The sequence below is a fragment of the Branchiostoma floridae genome, chromosome 11, assembly GCF_000003815.2.
Source record: "Branchiostoma floridae strain S238N-H82 chromosome 11, Bfl_VNyyK, whole genome shotgun sequence".
Lineage (NCBI taxonomy): Eukaryota > Metazoa > Chordata > Leptocardii > Amphioxiformes > Branchiostomatidae > Branchiostoma > Branchiostoma floridae.
Window position 1 is genome coordinate 9,412,391 of NC_049989.1, and position 21,406 is coordinate 9,433,796.

A 21,406-nucleotide genomic window follows, 5' to 3' on the forward strand; every position below is an offset into this window, starting at 1 on the left:
ACTACATGCATGTGAAATTACCTGCATCAGACAAAACATATCTATGTGTAAAACGGTGAATACAGGAACTAATAAATGGAACTGGTAACCTTTTCTGCTTTTGATATTTCATACTTAAACTAAGGAGCTTTTATCAAGTTGATAAAAGCTCCTTGCTTAAACAGGCTATCCATCAATACAACAGAAAAATCCACAAGCGGTTACGTGTATGTCGTACAGGTTAGACATCAGAAATACCTGCTCAGCTGATTATATAATAACCAACCTTGATTATGTATATATTGAGGTGTTATGTACTTGATTCCCTTGGAAAGCTAAACAGTGTGACTTGTACAATTCATGTTGTAACTGGGCACACATACATTGAGGTAACCAGAATTCATGACCAATACCATCAGTCTTAAAAAGACTGAATTCTCATGACAAACGGTGCCAATTCAGAGTAAAAATCTGAAGACTAGTCTTAAAGCCTTAATATGACATGTACACTGTATTATTGCTGCAATTATGCAATGTATAAATTGTTTGCAAAGACGTGAAAAATGTTAAGAAAGGAGGCGACCATCTTAGCACTGAACAAATGTCTGTGATATTATCAGCAATAATTGACGGAATACTTTTGTACCTATAGCTTAGTTGTAATTGTTACAGAATATAATGTGCAAATATGGTGGAAAGTTTCAAAAAGTGCTGCACTGGTATTTAATGTATGGGTTAATATGGTTGGGTCAATTTCTGTGGATAGCAATATTATAAGTAATAAGGCCGGGCATTTTAGAAGAAAGTTGTTGGGTAAATTGTTGCATATGAAACGGTGTGGAATAAATTCTTCATATAATTTATAAGGAAAATTGTGTTCTTGCATTCTAATTCAGTTCATATCATACCCAAGTAGGAAAGCATTATTTTATAATGTTAGGTGCTTTATTATTGGTTCAACACCACAAGGATAATTGTCAAAAAACTGTACATGCAAAATGACTTCTGTTTGGTTCACTCGTATAGAAGGTAGAAACTATAAGAGGATATTTTGGGCCTACTATTTTTACCTTTGGTAGCTCTGATTAGCAACTCAACTCAGGAAATCATTATCATGAAAACAAAATGAAAGAAAATGGGATATGCTGCTCTGCCTTTATTTGGTCAATATTGTCACACAATATACTGTAATTCACTTTGCCTTCTCGGTACCAAACTTTCCAGGTCTGAGAAAATTTAACTTGTTCTCGGAACTAAATGTTCACGATGGCAGCATGTGCACATAAAAAAGTCTGTGAATTATTTGTTATCTGTAATGATAAGTTACAGTCGTCACAGTGAAAATGGTGAACATAAAAGTACAGTGAAAAAATTACAGTAGATATAATCAACTTGGACTACTCTAATCATTTGAGGTATACATTAATCATTAAAATCAATTTTCAAAATTATCTGTAAAAATACAGCTTAATTATATAGACACATGCATGCAAACTAAGTGCTTTTCATATACTGGTGGACAGCAGGCACTAAACATTGTATCTTATACACAATGTATATATCAAATCAACACATTTGAATCTAATATAACACAATTTACATTATAAAAATTCTATCAAATATCATTTGTATCTTCTTCTACACTAACAAACTTGGAATAAAATATGATGTAACCAATGGTTTAGATATCCAAAATAATATGAAAGTGCTGAATGTTTACTCATAAACACTGAAGCTGAACACTCTATTCATGATGCTATACTACAATATCTTAGCACAGATCTGGATGGTCTGTCTTTGAACAGGTTTCTTCAAATCAATGAAAGACCAGCTGACTACTTCCAGGCAATGAACTAAGTGGATGGATAATGAATTTTGCTTGGAATTAGCAGTGAACATTGCATATGAAGTCTTACAGGTACCCTATACAATCAGATTATCTACATTACCAAGGACATTTTATTCTATTTCTAGATAATTCTTAAATAGAACTTTGAGTATACAAACAGTGCAGATCAAACATATTTGTTTGCTCAGTTGAAATAAGCAAAATGTCTTGAACCATTTGGAAACAGGACAGAATGCATTTATAATATAGCAATATCAGCTACAATAATATTGTGCTAAAGGTAATAATTCTACAGATAAATACTTGATATTACACAAAGTCATGTACTCTATAAAGTCACATCCAAATGGCACTTATTACATGCTGCACATATTTCTGATGTTTGCATGCTAGCAAAACTAAATGGTAGGCATACCTATATAAGAGACCACACTACAATAGTACATAATGGAGTACCAGTAGCTACATATTGGGTACAGTCTAGAAGCAGGGCATCACTACAGCACAGATGTTAACTTTTGTTACATGTCAGAAAATAGCTTCAATTTTGGCTTTATATCTGCATCATTTTTGTTATATCTTTGTTTTAATGAAGTAATGAAAAACAGTTGTTTGTCTAATCCTCCTTCACTTCTTCTCCTATTCCTTCATCTGACAACCTCTCCTCCTTTTTCTCCTTCACTTCATCATCAAAGACTTCATCCTGCTCACCCCCTTCTTCTGGTTTGGACTCTCCCGTACAACCCTCCTCAGAGTGAGGCTCGTTGTCCTTAGAAATGATTTTCTTCTGCTTCTGGATTTCAAACTCCCCCTCAGTAAAGGCCCCCAAGCCCCTGTGCGTGATGAGAGGCTGGGCGGTTGGCTGGATGGGTCTGGCTAGTCCTGGGGCCTTCCACCGTTTCCTCTCCTCCACTGCAGCCATCATCTTCTTGTGTTTCTCCTCTGCATCCTGTAGTTTCTTGGAGGCCTCCTGATGGGAGAACACAGACATGGACTTTTTAGCACATACCAATTCTGGACAAGTCCATACTCCATGATTCTCAAAATTTTGGCCAGAAATTTATTTCATTTATAGATATTGAATGAGGTTGAAAAACAAAATCTAACTTCAAAGTTTCTGACTAACCTTATACACTGTATCTAGTTTGCACCACAAAAGACCAGATGGTCCAGACCATAAAATATTTGGAAGAGACTCAGTATGGACTCAGGATATTTGATGATAAGTCAAACATTTTTAGAAAAAAATTGAAAAGGGAAGCACTCTTTTACCTTTAACTGTTGGTCTGCCGCCTCTCTCTCTTGTTGTAGCTGTTCCAGCCTCTGCTGCTCCTCCCTCCACTGCTGTTCCAACTCTTGGCGCTGCTTGCGCTCATCTTCCAGCAGTTTGTCCTGGTCTGCTTTCAGCTTTTCCAGCTGCTCCCTACGCTCAAACTCCTCTTGGAGTAGTCTTGGGGAAACACAAGGCAAAAAAAAAAAACTTTCAGTACCGTCACGTCACATTTCAAATCATCCAAATCTAGTGTTCTTTTATAGGAGACAGGCACTACCCTGTACACAATACTAGTAGGTGCAGAAAGGACTTGTATATTGCATACTTTGCCTGCAGGGCCCTGACGATCTCCTCATCTTTCTTGGCCTGCCGTTCTTCTTCCAGAAGTTTCTCCAGTTGCCTGTTCATCTCCTCCAGCTCCCTTCTCATCTGTTCCTCTTCCTCACGCAGAACTGTCTCCAGGGCCAGCCGCGCTTCTGCTTCGGAACGTGCCTGGTACGAGAATGACAACATGTAGTTTGTTCTGGTATATTTCAATGACATCCATGATTGCATGGTGGCCTTGTGGTTATAGTTACTGACCCCTGGGGAAGCAATTTTGTCCGTCAACTCAAGTGAAAATGAATACTAGTATGTGCACCTAGCTTCAAATTTGGTTAGGGATGTTCTCTTAAATGGGGTATAAAACGGAAAGGAGCCATGTTGGAGGAGAGCCACACCTCAAACACAGTAAAGAACACACCAGACTTATTGATAAGAGTTTGGGTCCTGAATAACTAATTCACATTGTCAATTATAATGCAGTAACAGTTGTCAATTGAAGCAAAAGTTTTTTCTCAGTAACTATGATTACGGTACTGACTTGTTTCTCCTCTTCAAGTTTCTGCCTCTGTTCTTCCATCAGCTCGCTGTCTTTTCTCTTCCTCTCTTTTTCCTTCATTTCTTCTGCCCGTCTCTTCTCTCTCATCTCTCTCCTCTTCTGTGCATGTTTCTTGACCAGGGAAGAGCATCCAGTCTTGGAAAGATCAATCACGCTCTGAATGGCTAGCAGTAATGGAGAGGAAAAATAACAGAAAATGAATTGATTTCAATGTTCTGTTAGGGCTTCAGAAATTTTTTGGATCCCTTCATTTTTCAATCCCTAAATCCAAGTGTGAAATTACCACATCAGACTTTCATACAGAGAAAACAAATTGAAAAGAAATTTGTTAAAGACAAACAACGAAAGAAAAATAGAAGCTGATCTGAAATGATTTATGTCTTAATTTCTGTCAACATTCTCAGCCTTTCTCCTTTGTTTTCGTTCACTCCAATGTTTCTAGTCCATCTACAGTCAAATCTGTCTATCACACCCAAGAGACTTGAAGAAAATGGTCACTAGGGGTGGATACTGGTACAGAAAATTCAGGTACAAGTTCGGAACAAGTCCAGAGGATATCTAAGTTCAGGTCCAAACCTGAACCTGGACCTGATTGCCTGTAAAAGCATTTAGTTACACTTACCAGTTATCCATGCCTGTCTGCTTCTAAGATCAGGGGCGGCCATTTCGTACGACATGTTTGCACTGGCCGTCAACAACAGTCGCTGCTTACCCTCGCGAGACTTCTCTCCAAGCAGCTGCAACCAATAAGAAATAAAAACTCTTATAGCATCTTCAAAGTAGTCTACTTTGGTATGCTCTCCAGGACATGTTTGCAACATTACATAATTATCTATTCTAATACATACTTACTAGATTATGTGTCTCCTCTATGAAGAAAAGATCATGACAATGTCTCCAGCACATTTAAGACGACTCTTCTTGCCATAATCATTATTTTCTGAAGGATGTCACAATGGCAGATATATTTTCCACATGTGATCAGTATATAGAAACATAATAGTTTACAGAGAGTTCATAATAACCAATCAATAAGTCATTTCATTTTGAACATCAACAAGAAATAAACTGGGTGCATTTTGTACATCATAATATGTGCATTATAAGCTCTTACCTGAAGCAAGCTTTAGACAAACTGTTGACAGGAGAGAGAAGAGGAGGAGGAAAAGACAAAGGTGAGCATGGATATCATATGACAGAAAGGAGTTGATACACTGAATCAGATTCATCTATACAGTAGAGACAGAACTATGTACATGTTAAAACAGCAATTTCAATTTCTTCTTCATTTTCTCCAATCATAGCTAATTGCTGCACAGGTATAAGGAAACTTTTAAACCTTTAAAAAAAAAGGACAGATAAGGCTGAAGAGTATTACATGATTGCACATTTGGTAATGATGTATTGATGATTGGCAGTTTGAATGAATAATGTCAAAAGTGCAAGTGGGATTGGACAGACAGTAGGTATTCTTATTCTATGTATGAAACCAAAGGAAGTTTTCCTACCGAAGTTTCTGTGATTTTCCTTTGGCTGTGCATACAGAATTTCAAAGGACATGTATATGGAGGATAAGTAGTCATGGAAGAAGAAAAGAAAAGCAGGACTGCAAATGTCCATACCTCAACCTTCCATGGAGTCGGGTTGAGAATCTCCCCCTTCTTGTCCTTCTGGTCCTTACCAGTGAAGTAAACCAGACTGCAGGGTTTCAGCACAAACCAACGCTCCTTCCAATTGGTCCTTACATGGCCCTTCTTGGACATCAGGCCCTGTGATTGGTCACCGAGTTAATCTCTTTACTCTTCTCAAGACAATGTGAACAATACTGTCACCTTTCTTTCAGACAGATTTCATGATCAAGATGACAATATTGTATCAGAAATAATAATTTGACATAGTAACATCAACTATCACCATTCCACTGGATGCCACAATACCACCACATAAAAACAGCAACATTGTTATGGTATATACAGGGCTTCTCAAGATTGTCTTGAACACCTAGATATCTGAAGTGTATATACAGGATTACTGATGCTAAATTCTATTTTTTGGTACACTTTAAATTCATGTATTTTTTTCATGTGGCAGCATTATGACGTCTGATGGAATTATGGGAGTTGAGGTTACATATACATGTATGTAATAAAATACACACAATTGTACATTAATGCAGAAGACATCGAGATTAAAACTATCATTCACGTACCTCTTTCACGACATCAAGCACTAATTCCTTGTGTAGCTCTGTCACAGCTTCGCACACAGTCTCAGGTTCAATCCCCTCCGAGTACTTAGTCTCTATACATGCAATGAGCTGCCACACCGACATGGTGGGGAGAGAGTCTGAGAAGTGTTGGAAGTCTGCCTCTGCCCACTGTCCACCCATGGCGCCAACTAGCTTCTGTAAGAGGAACTGCACCTCCTCTATATCCATCACCAACGGATATCTGCACAAAAGTTAAGAAGTATGCGAGTAGGATCAAGATCGTGGACTCTTCAGGTACAAGACAACTGTGGGATTGAGTGTGGAGAGAGAAGATGATTTCAGGAAACCTAAATCTAACGCAAACGTTATATACGAATAAATGTGTTGTTAAGAAGATAGAATGTTCAATTATGATTAGAAACCAACATTTCCTTGAACGGAAACTAAGGCTGAAATCCTCAAGATTTACAATACAGAAAAATTAGTTATCATCCAGCTTTTAGGAGGATTTTGATGTTTGTGTTAATACACTGTGCATGACATTGTATTGTACTATGTTTTAACAGCACATTTGTTCATCCCTCAGTGTGTAACCTTGCTGCTGGACTTGCTGAAATCAACTTCCCTCCTACCACTACCAGCAACACTCTTTCCAAGGTCATTTTCATGACCTTCACTTGTGTCCTCTCATTTGTGACTTAATTCTAAAATAAGATAGAATGTGGGAGTAATTCTCTCGAGATGAAAGCTGAACAAGCAAAAAAGCGAAGTACTACTAATATGCCTCTATGTAGCCTGATTAAATCTCGCTTATAGCAGCCCGCCAAACATCCGCCGGCAGCCCTGGATAGCAGAGTTTGTGTTAGACAGACTAGCCTCTATGTACTGTTCTTCTACTGTCAGACAGTAGTCACAGTACTGAAAATCTATCAACTATGTACTGTTCATCTACTGTCTATGGAGGGTTACCAGTAATGTATAGCCCAGCCCCTACACGGCTGACTGACCTGTCCGGCTCGGCCAGCCTGTTGAACATCTGCCACACCTGGAAGGCGTGGTCTGCAGTCAGGGTCTTCTCACGACGGTCCTTACTCAGGTGCTTCCCAGAACAGATCTGCCAACACACCTGGAATACACAGTCATGCTAATAGTATGGAGTTACCTGGAATGTCTAGATTATAAATCAAATGTAATTTCTAAATGCATTATTGAAAATGTCTACTTCTATCTTTAACACATTATTTTGTAAATCACAATTTCTAGCGTTTGACGTAGTCATTAGCGTGAAATTGCGTTTCTGCAGTAACACAGTTATGTTATGCAGGTGAAGTGTTGTACACAGGTGAAGACTAATGAGGGAGTGGCATCCAGGTGTGCGAGTGCAGACAATGGATAAGAGGAAGTGACAAGCTGAGATAGTCATTCGAGGTCGCCACTGCTACAGCTACTGCCGTGTCTTCTTTTTGTCGGCAAGTGGCTGTATCAGACGCGTTCAGGATGGCAGAAGAGGAGAACTTGGAGTTTACCCAGACCCTGGAGGAGAATCTGAAGGAAGCTAAGAAGCTGCTGGTCGCAGGAATAGTGGATAAAGCGGCGGACGAGTTACATAAAGGTGAGGAGTTGATTGCTTATCGACAAAAATTGGTTCTCTTGGCTGAGAAATTACAAAATGGGTGGTCTATAGTCCAAGAATACATAAGGAAAAATAATCTTGCAGATGTTACAGATGATGAAAAGCGTGTCGCTAAAGCAGAATACAGCGCTAACAACAAGAAGAAAGACAGAGATGAAAAGCCGAAAATATCGTCCTTTCTGGAAGCCTCAAAACATTGATAATCAGTTCGTGTGAAGTCAAACTTCCGAGATAATTCAATTAAACCAGGTAACTGTTTTGCCTACTGGGAAGAGGGTCATTGGCGACTCATTTGTCCTAAGATTCAACGGGGAAGAAACTGTAAAGTTAATAGTGATACAGAATTGTCTTGAAATGCCGTAACTTTATTGTGCCAGAACATTTAGATACTTGACAAGATTCCTCAGTTTTCGAAAATGGTAATTTCAACGACGACTTGGAGCAATTTTGTCTGAAGAATTCATGTTATTGAAAGATTTTGAGTATGAAGGTCAATAAAAAGTGACAGTTAGGAACCGTCTAAGAAGATGTTTGAATGAGTGGTATGAAATTGGTGCTCCTGAATTGGTATTAGATGTGATAAAGGAAGGTTATAAGATACCTTTGGAAGATATACCTGCTACTGCTGTTTAAGATAGCAATGCAGCGCTAAGAAGAATGCTGAGTTTGTTGAAATTGCTATACTTGAATTGTTAGTTAGGCTGTGTTGAAGAAGTTTCTGATGTACCGTATGTTGGTAATCCCTTATCGGTTTCGATTCAGCCTAATGGAAAGATATGTGAACTACTTTGTTTACAAATGAACATATAAATGTGAAGATTTGAGACTAGTATCGCAAGTGCTGCAAAAGATTGAGTATGTTTTCTTTTGACTTGAAGCCTGGATATCACCACATTGATATCTTTCCACAGCACAGAAAATTTTAGGTTTTAGTTGGTATATTGCAGGATATAAGATAATTTCGTGTTTTGTGTATTGACATTTGGGGTGTTGAGCGCCCGCTATCTGTTCACAAAATTGTTGAAGCCATTATTAAAGAAATGGCGGAGTGAAGGAAAAACGTGTTTGTGTATTTAGTTTATGGATTAGGAAAATCAAGAAATTATGAGATGTGTAATTCTAATAAAATTGAAAGTATGTACAAATCTACTCTGCTTTGATTGGCTACCTAGCCTACAAAATGTGTTTGGAAGCCTCAGAAAGTTATGGTTTGGTTCGGAACAGTAATTGGTCTAATTAGATATATTTTGCAGGCAACTGAGAGAAGAATTTGTAAACTCAAAGGCTGTTTGAAAGAAGTCTGTATCGAGATAAACAAGGGTAATCTTGTGGTACCTGTATGGAAGTTGGCCTCTATAGTAGGGCAGATTATTCGATGACTATTTGTGTTGGTGATGTTAATTTGTTATTTGAATCCAGACAGTTGGAATAATGTTGTCAAGTTGGATGACAGAGCAATGTCTGCGTCAAGTTTTTGGAATGAACGTTAACTTGAACTGAATGATATAAACAGTAGTGGTTATTATGGCAAGACAATGCACTTTGATGCCTCTAGTATTGGATATGGAGTTTTTGTTGTTGAATGTGAACAACAATGTGTTCAGGGATTTTGGACACACAAAGAAAGCCAGCAAAGCTCCATATGGAGAGAGCTGTAGGCTAATTTTACTGTAATGCATTCAATTAAGGAATAATTAGTTGGGCAAACCGTGTAATGGTGTTGTGATAGTTAAACTGCACTGTATATAGTAAAAACTGGAAGTGTTAAAGAGAACTACAGGATATCGTTATGAAGATATTTGATACTTGTGTACTGTATTCCATTACAATAGAAATAGATTGGATCCGTAGAAGTAGAAATGAGAAAGCTGATCTGTTGAGTAAGTTATTTATTGTGATGCTTATGTGTTACAAAATAGTTTGTTTCAATGTTTGGAAAGGAAATGGAGTCCTCTTGATATAGATTTGCCAATCACTTGAATACAAAGGTAAAGAAGTTCAATTCTAGGACCTGGTGCTCAGGTACATACGGAGTTGATGCTTTTCCAATTGATTGGTGCAAAATGAATAATTGGTTGAATCCTCCTGTGAAGCTGTTGCCTGGAGTACTGAAACATCTCAGAGATTGTAAAACTACGGGTACTTTGATTGTACCCCTCTAGAGGTCAGCTGCAATTTGGCCAATACAGTGTCATGATGGGATACATTTTTGAACAAATTGTTATTGACTGGATAGACTTGCCTGTAATTAAACCATTTATTAATGGTGTGAGCAAAAACACTTGGTTTGGAGAATAGGCAGTGCCGTTTAGAATTTTGGCGTTGCGTATATCCTTTGTGAACGTGTTTGAGAAACCAATTGCCAAAAGGTGTATGTCAGAGGCACGAATATGCCACAAAAGTAAAACTTGAAGATTGGATTAGCAATATAGCGTTTTTCATCAGCAAGAGATTGACTGAGTGCATTCTTGTACTGCATATATTGTATGTTATGTATAAAAGTATGGATAAATAGGGACTTGACGTATGTCAGTAGATAATTCAGTCTGTGATTGTAAGAACACAATATTGAAGTCTTTTTGACTGATTATTTGTGGGCGCTTGGCCACATAGATGGAAGAAATTTTCCACACAAAGTATTTCAATTTGAAGGTTTTGGCCTGGAATGATTACAGGAAGGCATGTTTGCTATGAAAATGTATTTTGCGGCACTTGGCCACGTTACCAGCCTGAATTGATAGGCAATGGTGGGAAGAAGTAACATTGAAGGCACTTGGCCATATTACCAGCCTGAATTGATAGGCAATGGTAGTAAAGAGTAACATTGAAGGCACCTGGCCACGTTACCAGCCTGAATTGATAGGCAATGGAGGGAAAGGTAACATTGAAGGCACTTGGCCACGTTACCAGCCTGAGTTGATAGGCAATGGTAGGAAAGGTAACATTGAAGGCACTTGGCCACGTTACCAGCCTGAATTGATAGGCAATGGAGGGAAAGGTAACATTGAAGGCACTTGGCCAAGTTACCAGCCTGAATTGATAGGCAATGGTAGGAAAGGTAACATTGAAGGCACTTGGCCACGTTACCAGCCTGAATTGATAGGCAATGGAGGGAAAGGAACATTGAAGGCACTTGGCCAAGTTACCAGCCTGAATTGATAGGCAATGGTGGGAAAGTGTAATATTGAAGGCACATGGCCACGTTACCAGCCTGAGTTGATAGGCAATGGTAGGAGCAAGTAATATTGAAGTCACTTGGCTACGTTACCTGCCTGAGTTGATAGGCAATGGTGGGAAGACGTTACATTGAAGTCTCTTGACTACATTGTGAGAAGAAGGATCTCACAGTTGGTTGAAAAGGTTGGCGAGTGAAAGTAAATGGTAGATATATGTAATGCCATGATGTTTTCAACATGTAAATAAGATGAAATGAAGTGAAAAAGAAATATCAGTTTGATATACATTTAAGATATTGTTTTATTCTTTTTCAGATGTGCTGAAAGAAGGATTTTGGAAATAATTGAAGAATGTAGAACATCCGCACTTGAAGTCGCTGGCAGACAAAGTGACGTCTGTGCCTCTGTGGTGATGTCAGATAGAGCACCTGAAACTGTTGACCAACTTAGTCTTGCATTTAGTAGGTGGAGAACTTTTGCAAAGAAATTTTCAGAAGTACTTGTGTGTCCACACTCTTTGTATGTTGCATTGTACTTGTTGGAGGTGATGCAAGAAACTTCATACCTAGCAGCAGTAGAAAAGGCTTTCTACGGAATTCGATGGGCGCATGTACAAGCAGGCTTAGAATCCTTCACTGACATTTAAGTTGTTTGAAATGTTTTAGGAGCAGCCAAACGTTTACTAGGAAAGAAGGTGAAGAAAGAAGTAATCACAGCAGAACTCCTGAATAAGTTGATGACCTTGCATGGAGACAAGGAAGACTTGAATACAATTCGCATATTAACTTTGATATTGATCTGTTATGCATGGTTTTTCAGATATAGTGAGACATCCAAGATTGTCAAGATATTACGCACCTTTTCAGATATTATGTAACAATTTTTTTAGTCTAGCAAGACTGAACAATGGAGATAGGTTAACAAGATTAAACAAAGCAACGTGTCCTGTTCCTGAGAACATTTAGTACTGCAGACTATACTAGGTGAAGTTGACTTGATTTATGATTTTTATATTTTCAGAGGTCTCTGTAAATGCAAGAATGGCTGGAACATAAGGACATCTGGAGGGTTAAGTCACACTAGAGCCAGGGAGAGTAGATTTGTGGAAGACTGTAGTACAGGACGTTTCATGTTTTGGTTTACGTTCCCTCAGAGCAGGAGGGGCGAAGGAAGCTGCGAATGCTGGAATTCCTGATACTCTTCAAACGACATGGTAGATGGGAAATTTGAAAGATCTACTACATGAAAGGCTAGCAGTTTTGATGGCTTTAGGTATTTAAATGTGCGTGAAATAAACTTCCCTGTCTTTGTACTTTCGAAAATATGCGGCGCCTGAACCAGGCGGCGCTCTCCCCCAGACAAGTGTCATGTGTTGTTATTGTGTGCGCATATTGGGGAGGGGGGTAACTAGTGTGATGCAGAAAATCACAATTTCTAGCGTTTGACGTAGTCATTAGCGTGAAATTGCGTTTCTGCAGTAACACAGTTATGTTATGCAGGTGAAGTGTTGTACACAGGTGAAGACTAATGAGGGAGTGGCATCCAGGTGTGCGAGTGCAGACAATGGATAAGAGGAAGTGACAAGCTGAGATAGTCATTCGAGGTCGCCACTGCTACAGCTACTGCCGTGTCTTCTTTTTTGCAAATGTGATTTAGCAAGAAAATCCAGAGAAGGAAGTTGTTTTGCAATGGGCTCTGGTGTACGTCCCCTATTTTTTTGGCCTTCAAACACAATGGAAGGTTTTTTTAGGGGTTGCGTAGCCGGCAAACAACATAGTCAGAAAATGTTGTTCAATGTATTGTTGTATCAGACGATGTTCTAGTTGTAATATCAAGTAAGTTTATTATGCCATGCACAAATGTCAAAGTAAACTGTTTTTGTATAATTGGTCGTTAATTTCGGCAATGTTTGATGTTCTGTTTGGTGAAATTGTGAAGTGCAAAATATGCACGAAGTATTTGGACAGAAGAGTTTTTCATTGATTTTGGTCTGCTCTTTCGGCAAAGTCTCTCATTAAACTTTTTCTGGCGTACCTGAACCAGGCGGCGCTCTCCCCCAGACAAGTGTCATGTGTTGTTATTGTGTGCGCATATTGGGGAGGGGGGTAACTAGTGTGATGCAGAAACTCCAATTTCTTTCAACATATAAGCAAGCTTTTGTAAAATGAAACCAGAGCTCTCTCTACCATCCATTAATCTCTGGATGGGATTTGCTGCTAGTGCTTGTGACAGATGTAAATTCCAACTATTTTGTCCTTGTTCACAGACAAAATTCAAATTTTTCAAGACGTCATTATTTCTATCAGGTTGTCAAGAGTGCCACCCAACTTTTATAAATTAAGAAGACACTCAAGACTTCACATTGTGGTAAATGGTGTTTCATAGTGTTGAAATGTAAATTTCAAGCTATTAAACAGTAAGTGAAAGTAGAAGCATGCTCCCAGACCCCCCTCCCAGACTACTTATGCCTTTGAGCTTTTGATCTGAGAGGATAGTGAAGAAGCCCTAACACAAAATATCTTATAACTTTTGAAAGCAAAAAATGCAGACATTAAATTTCAAGGAGATTGAACCTTTTATCAATGTGAACAACTTTCTGAGGAGTACCTGATCAAATCTGCTCCAGTCTGGAATGGAGTTCTCTGACAAACCTTGGAATATGACCTTCCTGACGAAGTCTGAGTAAGCCTGGAACGTGACAGTTGGGTCACCAAAGTGCTTCTCAACATCTTCAACAGGTGGGGTGTAGACAACAGTGCCCAAACTGTGGGTGAGAACCTAGGGAGGAAGGTAATATGATACAGTCTGTATTACAACACTCCATACTCAATGCTCCTTGCCATTTGGGTTTCACTTCCTCTAATATTTGCAAACAACGTTTAACTGTTCAAGAGTCTAATATATATAGTAACTCCTTTGTCAGATATATTGAGTGAGAGAAAAGTTTCAGATGGTGACTTTTCCTGTTTCCCACCTAAAAATCAATGGAGATATTGATCCATTTTAGTTCCATTATAATTTGCTAAAAAAACCCTCCACGCCTGGATACCAGACCCAAGCCCAATCTCGAAAATATCAGAGTATACACTACACAATAGATATTTTTGAGATCGGGCTGGGGTCTGGTATCCACGCCACGCTAGCCATATATATAGTACATCATGGGCTACATCAAGGACGTCCTTGGCTACATGTAACGAATTTTAAGACCTGATTTGTAAGGTTAGCGTTAGATGATCGTTTGCTAATTGTTTAAAAAATTCTGAGGACTTTGCTGTCTAATTCTCATACACTGCAACACTGAACAGCTTTCGGACTTGCCCAGTGTCGAATTATAGAAGAAGAAGAAGAAAAAGTAGATATACTGTTACAGTTTAATAAAGAGGGTGTGCCTAAATACCACAAACGACCACAAACGACTCGGAAATACCACAAACGACCACAAACGACTCTAGTATGCAGTGTATATGGGTCAAAGACCTTGTTTGGCGCTCTGGAGACATTGTTTACACATTTATGAATTTAAAAAACGCAGCAAGTCCTGCGTATTCACCAGTTATTTCAAATTAGTCCGCCGGTTTCAAGATCAAAGCGATTCTGCGCTGTCAATGAATATGCGTGCTTGCATTGAGGCTGAAAAACACTTAGTATACAATTTTTATAAGTTGACAATGATAGAATAGTGCCATGCTATAATCTATGAACCAACAGCGTCCATAGTTTTATCGTCCTGTCGTCTATGGAGCCGTGGAAGGTATCGAGAATTTCCCCATGCAGACTCCTAGCACGGGCGATCCAACATGGCGGCCGAGAATCGCTTCGATCTTGAAACCGGCGGACTAACTTGAAATAACTGGTGAATACGCAGGACTTGCTGCGTTTTTTAAATTTATAAATGTGTAAACAATGTCTCCAGAGCGCCACACAAGATCTTTGACCCATATACACTGCATTTTAGAGTCGTTTGTGGTCGTTTGTGGTATTTCCGAGTCGTTTGTGGTCGTTTGTGGTATTTAGGCAGACCGTAAAAGATCCAGAGAAGGATAAATGTATGATGAAAACAAAAATTATCAGATATTTTACACCTAGGCTATTCACCAACCTTGAGTTTAGACTTCTGTACCGTGCCCTCTCTCTTCTCGTCCAGCGCATGGAAGGCGTGCCACAGGGCGTTCAGCTGGTCCTCTCGATCGGGGTCGGACATGTCTACACGTCTGGGCTGGGAAAACTTGTGGGCGGTTTGGAGAACTTCTTCAACTTCTTGTCAAAGTTTCTCACGGTTCGGTTCAGTTAACTTATGGCTAGCAATTCGTAAGATTATCAAACAAAGCCCCTAAATCTGAGAAAAGCAGAGCACTGATGGATTCCAGCTAGAGCTAGCTTTCTACTTCCCCAATGCCTAGTTTTCCCCGGGAATTTTATATTTGAACAACTTCCGGGTTGTGGGTGAATCTGACCTCGGATGACCTAAGACGAAACCATCATTGTAAATTAGGGGTGTAAGTGAAAAATAGTTAGCTATCTAATGTTTACCAAATATGTTTATATCCCATCGTTTTGATGACATAGATATTATGATTACTTACAATGAAGTTAAGTTGTATGTGAAGACCATGTTTTTGTTTTGGCAAAGTAGTTTTAAGAGTAGAAATCCAACCCCATTTTCAAATGGACTGTTCCTGGGCATTCAGCATCTGAGACCATTTCTACAGTCAGTAACAGTGCCATGCCGATCAAAGCAAGGTCATGCAACCTCCTTGATCAAAGCTTTCGGAGATAAGGATTTCTAGAGGAAACTGGATGATTTTCAAGACGATACAGTATCAAGTAAGGCTCTAGAAATCCTACAAAACTGTAGAATCTTGAGCGAACGTTGAAAAAAAATAGATTGGGGGTGGGGGGGATTTACTTTAAGTTCAATTTAGCTTAGTTGAACACTTCTTGCAGACAAAGAGGTTCAAATATGAATGTATTAAAGTACAAAATGCACTTCAAACCAAAAATTTTGGATCAGAGACTTAACTTACTCTTTAGAAGTTGTCACAGTGAAAAAAGGAAAAAGCCTTCCTTTGATCCAATCGGATTCATCCAAGGGAACACTGAGATCACAGCCAATCACATGACACCTGAGATCAAGCTCCACCTCATCACTCCTCGTTGTGCATTGTGGGATAGCAGAGCAGACCAGTGTCCTGTGACTGACCCCTTCTGGGCTTTCTATTGGCCAGGGGGCCAGGTACTGACCAGGTTCGTATAACATGCATTTGAAATTCATATGCAAGAAACTGTAGTTAACAAATTAAATGTAACACTAATTCTGTAACAATGAGGCTAAAGCCCCGCCAAACCAATTGCCAAGGGATCCGACCTTTTGGAGTAGTGGTCAGCGACGTCGGGTTTGAGTTGGTGGCCCGGGTCTGAATCCCGGAAGCCAGGAGACTGTTTCTACTCCGTACTCGTCTTAGATCCCAGTTGTATCAATTCATATAAGTTTATGGCAGTAAGATTTTGCTGCACACACAACAGTCGATTTTATGGTACTACATGAAGTATTTTTGAAGTTCACCAAAACATAAATCAAATGGTGTTGAGAGGACTTAAGCTAATGGATTGTTGTATTTTGTTGTCAGATATATCTTGGACCATGGCAGTGTTGTGAAAGACAAGTCTGTGTTAGACGTGGGCAGTGGGTGTGGAGCCAGTGCCATTGCAGCAGCCATGAGAGGAGCACGACGTGTACTGGCTAATGACACAGACCCAGGTAAAATCAGTTTATTCAATGCTGTTGTTTTCTTCTTCCTCCTGTAGTGTCTTAGCCTACCTTTCATTTGAATTCTAACTTGTCTGATCACTTCCTTGCAGACCTGTCCTATTTGAGTAAGTGCAGAAATAGTCGCAATGGTTTAATGTTCGCGGTTTTCACAGTGGCAACTTCACCGCGAACTTAAGAATAAAACCACCACAACCATCTTTCTAACATACTATATGACTAGTCTATGGCACTACGGCGAACTTAAAACGAACCGTGAGCACTCAATTTTCCCGCTACGGCAAAAGTAAATCCCTGCGAACTTAAATGCATTTACAGTATTCAGCCTGAGCTCTGATTAGCTGCGTCACAGACTGCTGTAATTTCATAACAGGGATAGTGCAGACAATTGGTAATTCGAAACACTCCCTCACACTCACTATCCGGTTTAGCGTCCGTTCTTCCCTGTACTACATATTAATTTTTGCAATCTGGTACATGTAATGCATTGTAATATAATCTACTGACACCATAATCTTATTACCTTTGATGTTTTGTTCAGTTGCAGCTACTGCTGTCAAGATGAATGCAAAACTCAACTGTGTCAACCTGGAGATATCTATGGACAACCTGATTGGTCAAGGTTTCCACCAATGGGATGTTATATTTCTCGGTGACATGTTTTATGATGAAGAATTTGCTTCAGATGTCTCTGACTGGTTAAAGACTTTGAGACATTTAAACCCTTCTTGTCAAATACTGATAGGAGATCCAGGGAGGTTTTCATTTGAGGAACATCCAGCAAAAAGTCTTCTTAGCAAAGTTGCAGAGTACGAGCTAGATGAAGTATGCAGAAGAGAAAACAATGGTTTAACAGTTGGAGGTGTATGGACATATAATCCAACAAGGAGAATAAAGTAGCTGCATGTACAGTGTGCTGTTATACTATATTCAGTCTTTAGCCAGCAAGGTCCTTGAAATTAAAACCTACCCCACTTGTTTGGGGCCAAACATGTACCAGTGTACAAGCGGAGGACCATGTCATTCTTTTGATGATGACCCATTTTCAAATCATAAGATCCTCATGCAATCCCTGCAATGTTTTCCTGATGTAACATACTGAGGTTACAGTGAAGTATACTGAGGTGGCATAAATTTGCTAGCATTAGTAAATTATTCTTTTATGCTATTTCTCTAAGAAACAGGTTTAGTGCCGCACTATATTGCCATCAGCAGTTAGCCTTGATACTCTCTTACATTGTAACCACTGTCCCAATATTTTTGCAGAGATGGTACCCACTACCCAGTAGTGTGCAGCGATAGAATTTTCTATGCAAAGCTGAAGTGTAGCAGTTAAACCAGCTGCTATTGACCTTGACTCTACCAGTAATACTACCTTGGGACCCTTGTAATGGCATGTGGTGGTATACATCAGTTCCATTTTTAGACCAGATGTAAGCAAATACAAATGTACAGTAGACTTAAACCTAAGATATTACAACCTTCAAACTCAACAAACAACACACAATTGTTTCTTTTTTTCTCCCTTTTATTTCTCCACATCTCTGAAATACAGTGAAAAACTGTAGTGTATTTTACAGTCCAGTATATACAGCATGTGTGGAGGGAGTATGCTTGTGTGTTTAGTCGAACAGTCCGAAGCCCATGTCGTCGTCGGACTCCTCTTCTGACTCTTCCTTCTTCTCTTCCTTCTTTTCTGTAATAGAAAAAGATAAAAAAGCATCAGCACCAAATATGGAAATACCTAAGAAATAACACATAGAGCCATCAATATCATGTTCACAAGTAGGGATGCGTACCTAAACCCACGTTTAGGTACAGGTCCGGATTCGAATCCAGAGGTTTAGGTACAGGTCCGGACCTAATGAGTCCGGACCTAAATGCATGGCATTGAATATTATATCATAATATTATATTATGATATGTTACAACGGCAAGAAATGTATTAAAAAGGGTAGAAGCATGTTTGAACCAATAAAAACGTGTTTATTATGGTAGACACATGATGCAGCACAAATTTGACCCTTGTTGTTTTTCCCTCACTGGGGCTCAGAGACTGCTATGGTGATTTCACAGTAATTTTATCTGTCAAAGTGGCCATCTCCTGACCTGTTATCCTGCCTGGCTGGCACTAATTAGATACAGGTCCAGTACCGGTACACCAGGGTTCCGGTATTTTTGTATCCGTACCTAATTGATTGTACCGGTACTGTATCGGTACACTGTACCGGTACACATCCCTATTCACAAGTATTTGTACAACATGATTGAGAACAGAAATTTTCTGCAACAAGGTACATAAGAATACTTATGCAACAAACCACTTTTCATGGGGCAAAATATACGCCAACGGCTGGAAGAGAATATCACCAGTACAAGACATTCTTGTCTGAGGGCAGGTCTTAGTGGGAACAAAAAAAGTAGCTAGTCGAACAATCCAAAGCCAAAATCTTCATCTTCTGAATCAGACTCTTCAACTTTGGCTTCTTTCTTTTTTTGCTTTGTGGTAGTGGTGGAGGTAAGAGAGAGACACACAGAGAGAAGGAAATGACTACAATGATGGACTGTCATCAGTCCAAATGTGATATCAAAAACTACCATTTAGATTATAACTATCTACTATTCTAAAAGCACCAATTTTTTTTTCAAACAAATGGGAATGACAAGAAGTAAGGTTTCTTCTAATGGGGGCATGCAGTAGTGAAAAATACTACCCAAAGCATGCTGCCTTCTATAATTACAGTAGTAGCTACCAAATATACATGTATACTGTACACTTCGATTCAGACCTCTTAGAATGTCATAGAAAGCTCAACACAATCAGTGGTTATCTACAGGGTTTCGTACCTTCAGCAGCAGGGGCAGCACCACCACCTGCAGCTGCACCGCCTCCACCTGCAGCAGCAGCTACACCGCCACCTGATGGCATGGACGACAGCTTGCCACGGCCTGGGAAAATGCAGACATAACTTGATTAATGTCATTGCAACTATTGGTAGTCTATCTGTCTACCTCATTACAATAAGGACTCCATTCACGAGGGGCATGTTTTAACACAGAATTTAATCGTACTGTTGAGAAAGTATGGCAACACATCTTGTTAAAAGTAGATACGTCTGACAGATCTCAGGGTAGTTTAAAATATCAGCATCTTAGCTCAGCCGAAAGATGGTGATAAACATACTCATCACTGAACTGTCTTTCACAAGTTGCCATGTTCTGGCTTTTTCCAGTACATGTACCAGGAATACGCCAAATAGCAATTACTCAGGCAACTGGATATGAATTTGTAAACGGTCAGACGTTTCAGGTAACATCTGTTATCTTTCGTCAGTGATACTGAAGAGATATGGCGGATATCAAAATTTATATAATATAAAAACCTGCTCTCCATCCAGATTGCTTCAGTGTCACTGACGAAAGATAACTGATCTTATCTGAAATGTCTGACACTTTTCAGAATCATATCCAGTTGCTTGAGTAACTGCTTTTTGGCCTATCTTACTACTTGGATGTCTAACCTTCAGCATTTATCACCATAAATAGTTTAAAACCCACAATAGGTGGAGGGAGCTTTTTATAGAAATTACCTGCAGCCATGACTTCTTCTATGTCCTTGCCCTTGAGCTCACCGATGACCTTGTTGAGCCTCTCATCTTCGGCGTCGATGCCTACACTGCCCAGGATCTTCTTGATGTCGCCAGCGGAGGGGTTGGCATTCCCACCCAAGACAGCCAGGAGATATGCGGCCACGTAACGCATTCTGGAGAACAAGTCAGAACGTTTCATTACTGATCATGTGTTGCATACTAACCCTGCATTGGACCATTACAAAAAAGTGTTGGCGGGGGGGAGGAGTGGCCAAGGATCGGCTAGGCAGGGGTGAATATAAAAATTTTCATGAAAAATCATTTAATTTCATTTTCATTCATTATGTGATCTGGATGGGAATTTTAAAATTTAAGCATATCTTTTTCTTCTGGACAAGCTTTGGTTAGGGTAGGGCTATGCCGGTGTATGTCGTAATTTCGGAAATTACGTTATCATTGAACTTAAATTATTTCCAAGCCCAACACGTGTGTGGGGGAGGGGGGCGGAAAGTAAACAAGTGCAAAATTATCGTACATAATTATATTATATTGAGGTGAATACTCAAGGTGAATAATGTAAATTTTACAGCCATAAATTCATTTTATCTTCTTTAGACAGGTTCATAACAGAGTAATTCACTGATTTATATTGATCACTCGCGATGCACCGGTATGCATGATGGCACTTGTTCAAAGAATCGTCTGCAAAGTTGCCATGCTCTTGGTCCCATGTGTACATGTGAACATACATGCGTAAAATTAAGTTGCGCTTAAAGTACACGATACAGTTACAACAAACCCTAAAATTTCACCAACATTGTCTCTGTGATTTCTGTAATGGATGCAAACCAATTTTATTCACAGATTTCCCTTAAAAATACTTACTTTTAAGTCCTGAAGACGCGAAACGTCGTGCTCGCTACTAAAGAAATTATGGCGGAATCGCAAAAGACCGGATCCGGGGTTTCATGGGCTAACCTTCACGGGGTACGGGTCAACTGATCGCATCATATCGAAAAATGCAAGATGTTAGAAAATGGCACAAAA

General features: G+C 39.4%; 3 protein-coding genes and 1 long non-coding RNA gene across 4 annotated transcripts; 2 read left to right on the forward strand and 2 right to left on the reverse strand.

Moving 5' to 3' along the window:
• Nucleotides 1–57: 57 nt before the first annotated feature.
• On the reverse strand, nt 58–15,281 carry LOC118425988 (switch-associated protein 70-like). The gene is made up of 10 exons (XM_035835185.1): nt 15,102–15,281; nt 13,607–13,777; nt 7,198–7,316; nt 6,191–6,431; nt 5,604–5,750; nt 4,604–4,718; nt 3,964–4,145; nt 3,427–3,593; nt 3,101–3,278; nt 58–2,798 (listed from the first exon to the last, which is right to left on the reverse strand). Exons 1-10 carry the CDS (start codon nt 15,201–15,203, stop codon nt 2,445–2,447), a joined length of 1,776 nt encoding a protein of 591 aa, XP_035691078.1. The 5' UTR covers nt 15,204–15,281; the 3' UTR covers nt 58–2,444.
• Nucleotides 7,441–13,064, forward strand: LOC118426039. Its single transcript, XR_004832358.1, has 2 exons — nt 7,441–7,802; nt 11,315–13,064. It is a non-coding gene; the product is annotated as an uncharacterized LOC118426039 (long non-coding RNA).
• Nucleotides 15,282–15,842: 561 nt separating the features above from the next.
• Nucleotides 15,843–18,378, forward strand: LOC118426007 (electron transfer flavoprotein beta subunit lysine methyltransferase-like). The gene is made up of 3 exons (XM_035835218.1): nt 15,843–16,246; nt 16,630–16,760; nt 17,311–18,378. Exons 1-3 carry the CDS (start codon nt 15,963–15,965, stop codon nt 17,667–17,669), a joined length of 774 nt encoding a protein of 257 aa, XP_035691111.1. The 5' UTR covers nt 15,843–15,962; the 3' UTR covers nt 17,670–18,378.
• Nucleotides 18,279–21,395, reverse strand: LOC118426029 (60S acidic ribosomal protein P2). The gene is made up of 4 exons (XM_035835245.1): nt 21,245–21,395; nt 20,360–20,532; nt 19,617–19,718; nt 18,279–18,465 (listed from the first exon to the last, which is right to left on the reverse strand). The coding sequence occupies exons 2-4, from the start codon at nt 20,529–20,531 to the stop codon at nt 18,392–18,394; spliced, it is 348 nt and encodes a 115-aa protein (XP_035691138.1). The 5' UTR covers nt 20,532; nt 21,245–21,395; the 3' UTR covers nt 18,279–18,391.
• Between the last annotated feature and the right edge of the window lie 11 nt (nt 21,396–21,406).

Excerpts from the sequence above, each read along its gene's own strand:
- LOC118425988 (XM_035835185.1), bottom strand. The coding sequence starts at position 15,203 with ATGTCCGACCCCGATCGAGAGGACCAGCTGAACGCCCTGTGGCACGCC. Across the intron at positions 6,432-7,197 it reads AGGCTGGCCGAGCCGGACAG|ATATCCGTTGGTGATGGATA; the intron begins GTCAGTCAGCCG and ends ACTTTTGTGCAG. Across the intron at positions 3,279-3,426 it reads GTCAGGGCCCTGCAGGCAAA|ACTACTCCAAGAGGAGTTTG; the intron begins GTATGCAATATA and ends TGTTTCCCCAAG.
- LOC118426007 (XM_035835218.1), top strand. The coding sequence starts at position 15,963 with ATGAATGTATTAAAGTACAAAATGCACTTCAAACCAAAAATTTTGGAT. Across the intron at positions 16,247-16,629 it reads GGGGGCCAGGTACTGACCAG|ATATATCTTGGACCATGGCA; the intron begins GTTCGTATAACA and ends TTTTGTTGTCAG. Across the intron at positions 16,761-17,310 it reads GGCTAATGACACAGACCCAG|TTGCAGCTACTGCTGTCAAG; the intron begins GTAAAATCAGTT and ends TGTTTTGTTCAG.
- LOC118426029 (XM_035835245.1), bottom strand. The coding sequence starts at position 20,531 with ATGCGTTACGTGGCCGCATATCTCCTGGCTGTCTTGGGTGGGAATGCC. Across the intron at positions 19,719-20,359 it reads AGAAGAAGTCATGGCTGCAG|GCCGTGGCAAGCTGTCGTCC; the intron begins GTAATTTCTATA and ends GCATTTTCCCAG. Across the intron at positions 18,466-19,616 it reads TGCTGCCCCTGCTGCTGAAG|AAAAGAAGGAAGAGAAGAAG; the intron begins GTACGAAACCCT and ends TTTCTATTACAG.